The 14,953-nt window shown below is 39.6% G+C and overlaps 1 protein-coding gene across 2 annotated transcripts in view; it reads left to right on the forward strand.

The window, feature by feature from the left end:
* LOC134354289 (sodium/hydrogen exchanger 11-like) overlaps positions 1-14,681 on the forward strand; it is a 110,450-nt gene extending 95,769 nt beyond the window's left edge. For both annotated transcript variants that reach the window (XM_063063215.1, XM_063063214.1), the window contains exons 6-10: positions 1,956-2,093; positions 3,179-3,367; positions 5,638-5,749; positions 8,474-8,526; positions 14,514-14,681. In XM_063063215.1, coding sequence (XP_062919285.1) covers positions 1,956-2,093; positions 3,179-3,367; positions 5,638-5,749; positions 8,474-8,526; positions 14,514-14,636 — 615 coding nt within the window. In that variant the 3' untranslated portion in view covers positions 14,637-14,681. The remainder of the gene's footprint in view (positions 1-1,955; positions 2,094-3,178; positions 3,368-5,637; positions 5,750-8,473; positions 8,527-14,513) is intronic.
* The last annotated feature ends 272 nt before the right edge of the window (positions 14,682-14,953 follow it).

Raw genomic sequence — 14,953 nt, forward strand, 5'->3', positions numbered from 1 at the left:
ACACACCTGTCAAGAAATTGTATTTCACACTTTGTGTAAAAAACTGATTATGTGCTTTGTGCTAATACCAAATAGGGAATCCTCGCCCTCCACCCTAAAACAATCACAAAACTGGAAAATGTTATCTTCTAAAATCATTAGGATGGTTCTCATCCTGATTTTACTGTTAGAATGTGACCTATGCAGTTATTTGGAAATCAGTAAGGAATCTTCTGCTGGGTAACAATAACCATAAAAAGCTGCTAAGGAAGTCATGAACAACATGGGAGGAGAGTAGACAAGTGTCTTCATTGTGTGTGTGTCCCCCCCCCAATCATTTTGAGCCCCATGTTATGAATGATGTTCTTCTACTATGAGGCATGAGTGCATTATTCAGGCAGATATCATAATATTGTGCCATGGGTAAATTTGAAAGTAACAAGCACTGTGAGCTCCAGTAATTATGAAATAAATATGTGCAGCATTAAAAACTCATGAGTCACATACAGGCAATGACAAAATGGTTGGTAGTCTCCAAAACCCACGTCTCCGAAGTGTAGACTTTGCACCTTTTTAAACTAGGAACATTATAGATTTCACATAACATGTGACTGAAGGTGGAAGATATCAAATGCACTAAAGTGAATAGTGCCTGGAGATGTTCCATCTATTTCTGGTGGGTTGTACTTCTCTGGAAATCGGCACTACTGTATTATAAGATGTATAGGATGGCTCGTGTGATTATCAAAGATAAAGCAAAAAACATGAGCATTGCTTTTCAATTTCGGGGCTTACTGTCTACCTTAAATAATTGTTACTCTTTCAACATATCAAAGAAAATTAAATAAAATTTAATTTAATAGAACACATTAATCTAGCAAGCAACTCTGAAAATTATAATTGCAATTCTGTCTTTTCAGTGTCATTTAAGTTCTCCTCGTCGTCGTTAGATTGTATCTGGAATTTCCAGTTGGCTGACGATTTCTCTCCATGCCGCTCTGTCCCAACACTTGTCCACAACATCCTTAGTCTTGTCCAGCTTGGTCCAATCCTTGATGTTATCCAGCCACGTTGTTCTTTGCCTTCCTCGTCCTTTCTTTCCCTCCACCTTTCCATATAGCAAGTCTGACAAGATGTTATCTCTCCACGTAATGTGTCCACAATAAGCAACTTTTAATTTCATAATTTTCTCCAGCAGTATCCGTGGTCTATCAACTTCGGACAGATCCCTCTCATTTGAAACTTCCTTTACCCAGCTGATCTTCAACATTCGTCGATGGCACCACATTTCAAAAGCATTAATTCGTTTCGTGTTATCCTTCTTCAGGGTCCATGTTTCTGATCCATACCTCAGCACTGACCACACGTAACACTCGAGGAAGCGGATTCTACTTTGGATGTCTACCTTCTGATTGCATAGCAGATCTTTTAGCTTCATGAACTGGGTCTTAGCCGTACCTATTCTCCTTCTGATCTCAACTTCACATCTCCCGTCGCCTGTCAGACAACTACCAAGATATTCAAACTTTCGCACCTGTTCAATGTCTTGTCCATTCACTTGTAATGATACCATCATGAATGAATTTTTAGTATAAGTTCTAAGTTGAGTGAGTACACACATATTATACAAAAATTAAACACTTATATCAAAAAGCAAAAAAGGCATTTTGCTGCACCTAATGATCAGCATAAATTTAAATTTTCATGGTCTTATTAGACATGCTTTCAAATAGAGTAAAATAAATAGGTAGAAGCAAACTTTTTATAGATTACTATATATAAAATTGTAATCTAGTGACTAAGTGAACCTTTGACATTCCTTCTCATTTTGATTTAACTTTCCACAAGAAATTTAGAAATCACATATATATTACATATATAAAGTTAATGTAAAGTATCTGTAGATTTAGTTTTTAGTAAATTTTATTCATGCCAACATCTTTTTTATACATGTTGCTACTCTTATTTCTTTTTAGACCTGTTATATCTCCATTGATGACCTCTTTGAGGCTTTTGACGTCTTCTCTGAATTTCCTTCTCTTGAATATAAAATCTGGTTGGCATCGGGTATTCGTATTGCTGTAGGTATCATGATGGAGGATATTACATATCAGGTAACTATGATTTTTGTCCTTAAAATCATAGAGAAAGTTCACCTAACAGGCAACTATTGATATGCTCCTTGAGAAAATGAAGGTAAATTCACCCAAGCCTACACTAAGCAGAGAATTGCCTTCATGCAGAACAGTGTTAGAAGCAACAACACTGGTGTCAATTCTTAAATCTGTTGAAGAAATAGTCAAATAAAACTATTCGGACAAAGAATAAAAAGTAATGGGGAAAGTAATTAATTAGTAAATACAAGATGTTGGAGTGAAATGAGCTAGACATTATATGTTTTTAAGAAAGGTTTATAGAAACAATGTTGATGACTTGTACAGTCCATGAAATCCAAATAATAATGAATGTTTGATATTTGGCACATAGAATCTATGGGATATAATTTTACTTACTGCCTGACACTCATTTGGATAAAGTGAACCACCTTTTTGCACACCCTCTTACCTCTTTCCCACTCATGTTCACCCAGACGCATACTTCTCCCCACTTGCTCATTGCTCCCCCTCTCTTTCATTCTCTCCCATTGTCTCTCTTCCTTTCTTCACTTTCTCCCCTCCACAGATCTCTTGTTCCTTCCCACTCTCCCCTCTCTTTTTCTCTCCAACATCATTTCTTTTCTTTCCCATGCTCAATTATTCATTTTTCTCTACTGTCCCTCTCCGCACTTTTTCTTCTATCCCTACTCACTCTTCTATCTTTTTCAGTGCAACTCTCCCTCTTTTTCTGTCTCTCTCTATCTGCTCACCAAATCAAACAGAAAACAAGCTGGAACTGAGTGTCATTATTTGCATGCTGCAATCTTGTCTTCATTTCTGCATCTCACTTATTACGGAGTTGTGGGGTAGCTGGAAAAGGTGAGTAGGGTGAGTAGGTGCCCAGTAGTGGAGGGTGAAGAGGCTTCTGAGCTTCAAAGGTCAGGAACATTTGTGAGGTGGAGAATGTTTTCCGATCATTTGCAAATTCATGAATGTGATGTATTTGATCACTAGCAGGTTGTGATTCAAAGGGGAGAGTAGCCTTTAATATAAAAATTTTAAAAAGCTATGAAGTCTGAATTCACTTACTAATTTTATTCTAGGATTGGACATATAGCAGTGTCTGTGCTTACCTGGTTCGTTCTTATATAGTGGACATAGAAAAAAATAACAAATTTGATCTTTATGATGGGACAGTAGAGGATACCTTTCTTGTTTATGGAAGTGCTGAGGATTTGCAGTCACAGAAACAATATGATGCTCCTTGTTTTATTTCCAAAACCACTCACCAGGTATGAAGTTTTTTTTAGATACTGATAAGCTTTACAGAAGGTAAAGGATTGTACTGTATTTGTAGAAATCAGTAGCTTTACAGAAATATAGGTGTTTCTTAGATCTTAAGTGATCCATAGCTGTTTTGAAATTAGTATCTCTGTAATGTTGAGTAACACATATTCCACATTTACTAGATTAAAACTGTTATTTATTGAAGGTAGATTTTGATACCTGCTGTCTTTTAGAAACACACTTATAGCAACCCCTCCAAAAAAGTGAGGAATAATTAATTTTTGCCATAAACTTCCTTATAACCCATGGTCAAGGTGACGGAGACCATGGAACTTGTCAACATTAAGAAAGAGGATGTTCTGGAACCTTTGAAGAACATTAGGATAGATGTGTTCCCAGGGCTGGACTGGATATAACCCAAATTACTATAGGAAGCGAGGGAAGAGATTGTTGCGCCTTTGCCAATTGTCCTTGCATCCTCACTGGCCACAGAAGTAATACCAGATGATTCGAGGGTGGCAAATATTATTCCTTTGTTTAAGCAAGATAATAGGGAAAATCCTGGGAATTACAGACTAGTGAGTCTTACTTCGGTGGTTGGCAAACTTGAAGAACATTCTTAGATCCAGGATTAGTGATTTGGAGAAGCACAGTCTGATTAGAGATAGTTGATGTGGCTTTGTGAGGTGCAGGTTGTGCCTGATGAGTCTGATTGAGTTCTTTGAGGAAGTGATAAAGACAGATGAAGACAGAGTAGTGGATGTGGTGCTTATGGATTTTAGTAAGGCATTTGACAAGTTTCCCAGTGGTAGGCTCATTCAGAAAATCAGGAGGCATGGGATCCGGAGAAACTTGGCTGTGTGGATTCAAAATTAGCTTGCCCTTAGAAAACAGAGGATGGTGGCAGATGGAATGTATTCTGCCTAGATATTGGTGACCAGTGGTGTTCCACAGGGTTCTGTTCTGGGACCCCTGCTTTTTCTGATTTTTATAAATGGCTTGTATGAGGAAATGGAAGGGTGGATTAGTAATTTTGCAGATGACACAAATGTTTGTGGTGATGGATAGTGTAGAAGGTTGTCGTAGGTTACAATGGAACATTGATAGGATGCAGAGCTATTCTGAGAAGTGGCAGATGGAGTTCAACCCTGAAAAAGGTGAAGTGATTCATTTTGGAAGGATGAATGAAGGCAGATCGCAGGGTTAATGGCATGATTTTTAGTAGCATGAAGGAACAGAGAACTCCTGGGGTTCACATCCATAGATCCCTCAAGGTTGCAGCATAAGAGATGGGGTGGTTAAGAAGGTGTATGGTATGTTGGCCATCATTAATCGGGGCATTGAGTTCAAGAGCTGTGAGGTAATGTTGCAGCCCTATAAAACTTTGGTTAGACCACACTTGGAGTATTGTGTTCAGTTCTGTTTGCCTCAATATAGGAGAGGTGAGGAAGCTTTAATGAGGGTGCAGAGAAAATTTACTAGGATGCTGTTTACATTGGAAAGCATGATTTATTAGGCTAGTTGTGCAAGCTAGGGTTTTTCTCTTAGGAGAGAAGGAGAATGAGAGGTGATTTGATAGAGGTGTAGAAGATGATAAAGAGGCACAGAGAGAGTGGACAGTTAGTGCTCACTTCACCGAGCATCTTTGCTCTGTCCGCCACAAAAAGCGGGATTTCCCAGTGGCCACCCATTTCAATTCTACTTCCCATTCCCATTCCAACATGTCAGTCCATGCCTCCTCTACTGCCAGGATGAGGCCACTCTCAGGTTGGAGGAGCAATACCTTGTATTCCATCTGGGTAGCCTCCAGCTTGATGGTATGAAAACTAATGAGGCTAAAGTTAACAGGTTCTCTAGACGGCAGCAGGTGTTAAGTGGAATGGCAACAAAAATATTTATACTTTGGTTGTGATCTTTCAAAATTCCCTATTTTCTGTCAAGTTAGAAAACTGTATATTTAATGCCCTATTCAAAAAAGAAGGGAAAACGAAAGTAAGCCAGTTAGTCTAATGCCTATCATTGAGAAAATATTTGGATCCATCATTAAGGAAATAGTAGCAAAACATTGGGGAAATCATAATATAATCAAACAGTGTTTACATGGTTTTATGAAAGGAAACTCTTATTTGACAAATGTACTCAAATTTTTGCGGAGGTAATGTGCAGTGTGGTTAGATTTCCTGATTTGTGAGATGTGGTTTTACTTTAGAACTTACACTGCTGAAACTTTCCTTGGCATTGATTAGCATGGGTTTACTTTGTGCATATATCTTAGGTGCTGGGATTAGCTAATATCAATAAAGTACTGGTTGTCAATGCAGACGCGAAGCATTTGGAAGAATGTAACTCTGGTCCTTGCTTGAAACATATACAGCCACATACATCTGGTAAGCAAAACTGTATGAACATATATATTCCAAGTCCATTAGAAAGCTGGCAAAATGAATAAACCATAATATTGGCTCATTGCTATCATAATACTTTAGTTTCCTGCTCATCTTCACTCAGAAGAACAAGACTGCAAAGCCTAGTTCGTCAATTGACATATCCATGATGCTGTAGGCTTTGCATCTATCCATCTCTACTTCAGGTCTTTGATGTAGAAACCATATTTTCCTGGAGGTATTTAACTCAAGTTCCATTGATTTCTTTGACTTATTCTACCTTGAGATATGAAATTAAATGTCATCTCAAACTTTGACAAACTTCATTCAGTTACTATGATACTGCTAGCTGAAGACTTAGCCATCAAAATGTTTTCATCCCTCGAACTCTTTTCCATTATTAAAGTTTAAAATTCAAATTAAATTAATTATCAAAGTTCATATATGTCACCATATACCCTGAACCTCCTTTTCTTGTGGGCATACTCAATAAATCTACAGAATAATAATCATAACAGAATCAGTGAAAGACCGCCCAACTTGGGTGTTCAATCAGAGTGCAGAAGACAATGAACTGGGCAAATACAAAAGGAAAAATAAAATAATAATACGTAAACAATAAATTTTGAGAACATGAGATGAATAGTCCTTGAAAGTGAGTCCACTGGGGCAAGTGAAGTTGAGTGAAGTTATCCCCTCTGGTTCAAGAGCCTGATGGTTGAGGGGTAATAACTGTTCCTGAACCTGGTGGTGTTAGTCCTGAGGCTCATGTAGATGTGCTCAATGATGGGCTTCACCCGTGATAGACTGGGCCGTATCCCACTACTTTTTGTCAGATTTTTCATTCAAGGGCATTGATGTTCCCATACCAGGCCGTAATGCAGCCAGTCAATATACTCTCCACGACACTTCTATAGAAGTTTGTCAAAGTTTTAGATGTCATGCTGATTCTACACAAACTCCTGAGGAGGTAGAGGCCCTGCTATGCTTTCTTTATATTTGTACTTGTATGCTGGGCCCAGGACAGGTTCTCTGAAATCCAAGGAGCTTAAAGTTGCTGACCCTCTCCGCCTCTGATCCTCCAATGAGGATTAGCTCATGGACCACACACAAAAAATGCTGGTGAACGCAGCAGGCCAGGCAGCATCTATAATGAAGTTAGTCCTGACGAAGGGTCTCAGCCTGAAACATCGACTGTACCTCTTCCTATAGATGCTGCCTGGCCTGCTGCATTCACCAGCATTTTTTGAGTGTGGTGCTTGAATTTCCAGCATTTGCAGATTTCCTGGTGTTTGCATTTTTAGCTCATGGACCCCTGGTTTTCTCCTGCTGAAGTTAATAATCAGCTCCTTGGCCTTGCTAACATTGAGTCATCATCGTGGCTATCCCTCAAGGTCAAGGATGATGGTTTTCGTTCTGTTGATCTACTTAGGGGCTCTCAAATGGCTTATGAGTCCAATCTTGGAAACATTGAGTAAGAGGTTGTTGATATGGCACCATCAGCCAGAATTTTAATCTCTCTCCTAAATACTGATTCATCTCCACCTTTGACTTTGTATTATTATCAAAGGTTTCAAATGTACATTTAATGTCAGAGAAATGTATATAATGTACATCCTGAGATGCTTTTTCTTCATAACCATCCACAAAAAAACAGAGGAATACCCCCACAGAATGAATAACAGCTAAATGTTAGAACCCAAAGTCCCCCCAGCTACTCTCCCTCCCATGTGTAAGCGGCAGCAAGCGATGCTCCCCCATCCCCCCACCAGCAAAACAAACCATCAGCACCCACCACCGAGCACTCAAGCATGCAGTAAAGCAACAGCAAAGACAGAGACTTGCAATACTCCAAAGACTACTCATTCACCCGGTATTTGACATACCACGGGCTCTCTTTCTCCCTAATAAGGAAGAAAGACGTGTCTCCCTTTCACAGCAAGAGGAGAGACATAACAAACAACTCACTGGTTTACAATGTTAAAAGTCCATTGAGTCGCTTTTTCTGAGCTCTGTGCCCAAAGATCTCAGGTCTCCGGGCACACAGCCTTAGATCTTACAACTCCCACGACACACCGATCTCCAGCCCGACCCCAACCTCTGATTCCTCCCGTCTCCAGAGCCACGAAATTTCGGACTTCTGAAGACTAGCGAAGCTGTTAGGCCGCGCCCTTGTCACGCCGAATAATGGTCAGTCGTGAAACCCCGAGAGTGGGTTCCATTCCCGCAAAGAACTGTAGTCAGTGTGTAACTCCAGATCAGGGTCTTCAAAAGAACCATGAAAGGGAAAAATAGAGATATTAAGGATAAAAACAGGGCTGTTTCCGAAGATGCAAGCAAAGGAGTCGCCATTAGGTGCCATTGTCTCTCCTAGGCTCCTCTATATTGATAGCTGATTTAGTATCTGCACCGTTTGTTTTTGCTCACTGGTTGAACACCCAAGATGGTGCGGTCTTTCATTAATTCTATTACGGTTATTATTCTATTATAGATGAATCCCTAAGGGTTGTATATTGTGGCATATACGTACCTTGATGATAAATTTAATTGCGACTTTGAACTTAAAAATAGCATTATCATGCAAAAAATTACAAATATGAAGTAATAGTTTAGTGCAAGTTTTCAGTTAAATTCTTGTAGTTGTGTATATCAGTAAGAAAGCAAGAAGTTTCAAGAAGGTGAAGGTAATTTTAATTTTGTTCTGTAATTCTCTTTCATGATCAATAGGAACCTATTTTGGAGATACCTTTAGTGGCAGCCAGATGGAGCTCTACAACATGGTATAGTTTTGTATATCAAATTAAATTTTGCTTCCCTTTACTTGACATGTAATCTTAGAAGTACTTTTAACCTTTTGTGCACTCCACCCTCCAAGTTGACAGCTATTAATCTCAGAAATGAACACATTTCACTGAAAAATGACTGTGGAATTAAAGCTAGACATAGAGGTGCTGGTTATTGGGACCACTTCTTATGTTGTATATTAATGATTTAGATGATGGAAAAGATGGCTTTGATGATACGAAGATTGGTGGAGGGGTAGGTAGTGTTGAGGAAACAGGTAGGATGCAGAAGAACTTAGACAGATTAGGAGAATGGGCAAGAAAGTGGCAAATTAAATACAATGTTGAAAAATGCATGGTCGTGCACTTTGGAAGAGGAAATAAACGTGCGGACTATTTTCTAAACGGGGAGCAAATCCAGGAATCTGCGATGCAGAGGGACTTGGGAGTCCTTGTGCAGGACACCCTGAAGGTTAATTTCCAGGTTGACTTGGTGGTGTGGAAGGCAAATGCCATGTTAGTATTCGTTTCAAAATGTCTAGAATATAAGAGCAAGGATGTGATGCTGAGGCTTTATAAGACACTGGTGAGGCCTCACCTTGAGTATTGTGAACAGTTTAGGGCCCCTCATCTTAGAAAAGATGTGCTGACATTGGAAAGGGTCCAGAGGAGGTTCATAAGGATGATTCCAGGAATGAAAGGGTTATCATACAGGGAATGTTTGATAGCTCTGGGTCCGTACTCGCTGGAATTCAGAAGGATGAGGGGGGATCTCATTGAAACCTTTCAAATGTTAGAAGGCCTAGACAGAGTAGATCTTTAAAGGATGTTTCCCATGCAGGGAGAGTTTAGGACAAGAGGGTATATAGCCTCAGGATATAGGGCTGCCCTTTCAAAACAGATGCGGAGAAAATTCTTTAGCTAAAGGTTGGTGAATTTGTGGAATTTGTTGCCACATGAAGATGTAGAGGCCAGGTTGTTGGACGTATTTAAGGCAAAGATTGATAGGTTCTTGACTGGACATGGCATCAAAGGTTATAGGGAGAAGGCCAGGAACTGGGGTTGAGGAGGAGATAGAAAAAAAGGATCAGGCATAATTGAATGGCAGAGCAGACTTAATGGGCCAGATGGCCTAATTCTGCTCCTATGTTTTATGGTCTTATTGGCAGGAAATTGGAATTGGTTTATTATTGTTATTTTTACCTAGTGTCATGTACCCCGTGACTGGTTAAGGAACCAGCAGAAATGGAAAACACTTTGGAGTCCAGTATTGCTATTAACTAATGGTATTTATTAGTAACTACGCAATACAGTAAAATAAATGCAGATTATCCTACTGACTCTCTCTGAACCTCATCTTCTGTGAGAGCTGTCTCCTTTAAAGCCACAATTTCAGAATCTTTATTCTGTTCCTCTATAAATTCCTTCCTCGATAAGGACAAACCTTTCCTATACACCTTGCTCTCCAAATCCTGTTGTAACATGAAAGGTAGAGAAGTCTGTGACACATCATCATAGTTTAAACCTCTGGTTTTGCTGTTCTGGGCCTCAGCAGACTTCCTAAACATGCTTCGAGTAATTGCGCATGTGGGATAAACATCAGTCTTTCTGTGTGGTTCATTAGCAACATCTTTGCTCATTAATTGAATTGTTAATTCACCCTTACCTTGGAGAGTTGTCAACCTCCCAACATTGTTTACTAAACTTAGCACCATCACCAGACTTATAACTATTATGTGTACATTGTGGAAGAGGCCAAACAATCCATTTATCCTATTGCTACGACCTTCACTCCAACTTGTCTCCACAGCAACTTCCACCAGTGATCGCTCCTGGTCACAACAACACTTCAAGTTTTGTCTCTCCACACCCCAAACTTGGACAACATCATCATGAATAACATCAAAACCTTGAAGGTGTTTACCTCCAAATGTCCAAACAAAATTCAACAGAGGGAACATACTTCCTCAGCAGGCCTTTGTCCTGCAAGCAGGGTCAAAGCTCACGCAACCAATCCAACCTTTCCCAGTACTTTATTCAAAAGTTCAGGAACAACATTTCTCCCATTATTTTCAGTAACACCTACCTCACCAATTTTCAACCCATCACTAACTTTTAAAACACTGTCTAATACAAATGACCGAGAATTCTCAATTTCCACTGGTACCAAGGTTAACCCCCATTCACTGAACCAAAACCATCTGACAAAAAAAACTGCATCCCTTTCCAACCAAGTCAGACACCTCAGACCTTAACTGAATTTCAACACAAGATTCAGTACCCTGTGAATCCACAGGTACTTCAACAACCTGAACACTGGCAATCGGGACAGCTGCCTCTTCTGGACTGTCATCACTTGTCCCAATTTCAAATTCAAGGTCACCCCAAACCTCCCAGCTACTCTCTGGGTAACTCTCATCTGGAGTAAACTCAACCTCAAGGGTTAAAAGAACTTCGTCTGCTTTCTTAGCAGACCCATGCAGGGCGTCGGCATCCTCTTCATCTAGGTATGCCTTTACATCATAGGGGATACAACTTTTGAATTCGTCAAACAAAACAAGCCCTTCTGAGCTATAAAAATCATCAGGGTGCGACACTAAACCTCTCAGCTGCCACATCTCCCTCTCAAACTGTCTCTATTTTTCTGCCTCTTCCCTCTATTCTGTTTGTCTGCCTCTCTAGCCTCATGAACCCTCTGTTTTTCTGCTTCATCAGCCTCAAGCTGTTTTAATTTCAATTTCAATTGCAACTGAACCTCAGCCTCAGTAAGTACCTTACCTTCAACGAATAACTGTAACACCTCCTCAGCAAACTTCCACTTAGTTATATAATGCTGGGTTATTACCATCTGCATCTGGGCTTTTCTCATTTTAGTGGTCACCTTTAGTCTTAACTTTTGAGCAATTGCCAACAGCACATCCCTTTTAGCATCATCCAACGCCTCAGGGGTTGGTTCCAACAGAAACTTCTCAACACTAACATCTATTTCTGCTGTATTTCCACACAAGCAAATCAACAGGGACTTTCCCCAATCAATTCAAACAAGCCCCCCACACAATTTATTCATATCACAATGCAGGCCCCAATTTTGATAGGGACTTGGGACGGGTTAAAGAACCAGCAGAAATAGAAAACACTTTGGAGTCCGGTATTGCTATTAACTAATAATATTTATTAGTAACTATGCAATACAGTAATATAAATGCAGATAAATCAAACAGATTAGCAATGATTATGTATAAGTAAGTATATCAGTAAGTGTGGAAATATATGAAAACCAAGCTTCTTCAAGTCTAGGGATAAATAGTCTTACGATAATGAGTAAAGTTCAGTTCAGTTAGTGGTATTGAGTTGAGTAGTGATGGAGAGAGAGAGAGGGAGAGATTTGAGTCTTCAGGTGAGCTGAAGCCGTCGATCTTCCTGTTGTCCTCTGAAATCCTTTAGAAGTCACCGACTGTGACCACAACAAAGGGGACCGTTCTTCTGTGGTGGTGCTATCAACCCAGGAGAGGGTTGGCCACACAAATAACTCCCCACTGGTCACACCTTCTCCACACTGCGAGAGCCACTGATCGATCTGCCTGATCGATCCTCCAAAACACACTTTTTCTGTGGGCACAACAAAGCTCATTCAGTGTCCAAAATCATGTGTCTCAGGTCTATCATCTGACCTTCTGTTTATCTCCCCATACTGAGTACCAACTGTCTCTCAAATAACAGCTCCTCCCTTCTCTGTCTATAAGAATGTACAAGCAGGCGATGTCCTTGGGAAAGTATAAACAAACTGTGAGCAGTCTCTCTCTCTCTTTTCAAAAGCACAGTTCATAGGGGTAATCGAGCACAGTTCATAGGGGTAATTCAGGACCCTGTCACATGAGACACATCCTTATATACGCTCTTGAGTGAGCAGCATGGGTGGGGCTTAATGCTCGACCCTTATTTACTGGATTTGAATTGCCTATTGCTGATTGGTTAGGTTGAATTGGCCTTGTTCTGATTGGTCAATTTTTTTAGGCCCAATCTTCTTTAGGAATGCATGGTCTCACATTGGAGATATCGCTACACCCTTAGAACCTACATATAGGTTCCCCACATGCTCCACCTCTAGTGATTCCCTAATCTTTCTCTCATAGGCATTCTCTTCCTTGCCAAGGACATTGGCCTCATCGGACCTTGGCCTACATGAGCATGATCGGCAGTGTTCAGCGATCCCACCTCATTCTGCTCTCAAGTTTTTTAAGGCACTCTTATGTTCTGCTATCCTGGTCTTCAGTGCCTTTCAGTCTCACCAATATAAATGTTTTGGCATGGTGGTAGAGGGATGGAATACACAACTCCCTGACATAATTCTTTAGGTGTCACTTTGCTTAACCTTTTCCTTATTGTGTCCTCACTTTTTGCTATTAATTGGACACCACGTTTTTGGCAAATTCATCTTAGCTTTTCAGTTAAGCTGCCACTGTATGGCACAATACCCAGAGCAGTGTCACACGAAACAGCATCTATAACCAAGGACCTCCATCATCCGGGCCATGCTTTCTTCTCGCTACTACCATTGGGCAGAAGGTAGAGAAGCAGGTATTACCCTGTTTCAGAACAGGTATTACACAACCATAGGCTCCTGAACCTAAACACTGAACTGACTCCTCAACATATAGAGTCACTATCAAGGACTCTGCAACTCATGTGCTCTGTATTATTTACTTATTTCATTATTTTCATGTTTTGACTTCTTTTGCAGATTGGTAGTTTGTCAATTATTGTGTATAGTTTTCATAAATTCTATTGTATTTCTTTATTTTGTCTGTAAATATTTGCAAGAAGATGTATCTCAAGATAGTATATGGTAACATATATGTATTTTGATAATAAATTTACTTTGAATAATTGTGGTGGAGGTGTTGCTGCCTATCCTTATTGATTGCAGTCTGCTGGTCTGAAAATCAAGGATCCAGTGGCAGAGGGAGGTGTTGACTCCGGGGTCTGGAGTTTTGTGATGAGTTTGTGTGGAATGATAGCATTGAAGGCAGAGCTGTAGTCAATAAACATTAGCCTGATGTAAGTGTATTTACTGTCCAGATGCTCCAGAGGTGAGTGTAGGGGGATGACCTTGGAAGAAATTAAAATATAAAATATGCAACTACAACTGTAACTAATTCATATAATTTATAATACCAGTCCTTGACCCAAAACATTGACTATTCCTTTGCCTCCATTGCTGTGATCTGACCCACTGAGTTTTCCAGTGGTTTGGTTTGGTGCAAGCATCTGCAATCTTTTGTATAAAATCATTATTATATGGAGACACAATGGTGGATTTTGGGGCATACAAGAAATGGTATCAGAAGAAATGTCATATATAATAAAGTATTAAAATTAGAAGGCTACTGTGCATTTGGAAACTAAATGTGAAGTTATCTGCTATTCCTGTGGTCAGAAAGCAGTAGCACAACTGGTACTCTTTTAAAAGAAACTTTTGGTCTTTTCCATTTTCAATCTTGGTCTCTTTTGCTGCAAAATACAGATTTACCCCTATCTGATTGTCAATTTACTCCCCACTGATTGCCAGTTTTTGATTCAAATTACTGGTCATTTAATGTCAGTTTCCTTCCTTACATCCAAAATAAGTGTTTTCCCCATATCCAATTTCTGAGCTAGAAATCAGTTTCTGATTTCTAAGCCTCACTGCAGAACCTCTGATCTTTTGCTGTTCCCCCGTGGACCCCCCCCCCACCCACCTTCCAAATGCTGACTTCTGATTACCATCTCCCTCTCAGTCCTGGGAGCCAAGCTACTTCCAGCTTCTGCATCTGAACACTTGCACGAAGTCTTAACATCTGGTCCAAAGGATGACAATGTTACACACTCACTGACCTTCCTCATATTAAAGGAACAAGTTTATGAACTATATTTTTGTTTCACAAGAAAAATGCAAAGACAGGAGCATATAACAGAATGCTAAAATATTTTTAAAATCCCATTAGGATCCCTCACCGAACAAACTGACAGCACAAGCATCAATGATGTTTCGCACGCTAACTCCTCGATTGGAGGGAGGCCGTCTCCAAGCTGCCACATCAATTGCAAATGTAAAGAAGATATATTGATTGTAGAAAGCTTTTAACATTCAGATATTGTATTTAAGTAATATGTCATTTCATATTATCATACTATGTTCTTATAAGTAAATATTTGAGTAATAAAAAGTTTATTACAGTACATAATTTTTTTAAAACAATTTCTTTATTGAGCCAAGTCTTTGTCCATTTTACCTTCATAGATAGATTTGGTGGAATCATGTATTTAAGTGTGTGTTATTTATTTGGCTGAAGCTGATGCATGGATAATACAGCTGACTCCCTCCCCCCTTTCTCCATGTTACAGTTATTTGGTTTAAAGAAATTTGCCATTATAGAATTCACAA

Source organism: Mobula hypostoma, chromosome 11 (assembly GCF_963921235.1).
Source record: "Mobula hypostoma chromosome 11, sMobHyp1.1, whole genome shotgun sequence".
In the NCBI taxonomy this organism is placed as follows: domain Eukaryota; kingdom Metazoa; phylum Chordata; class Chondrichthyes; order Myliobatiformes; family Myliobatidae; genus Mobula; species Mobula hypostoma.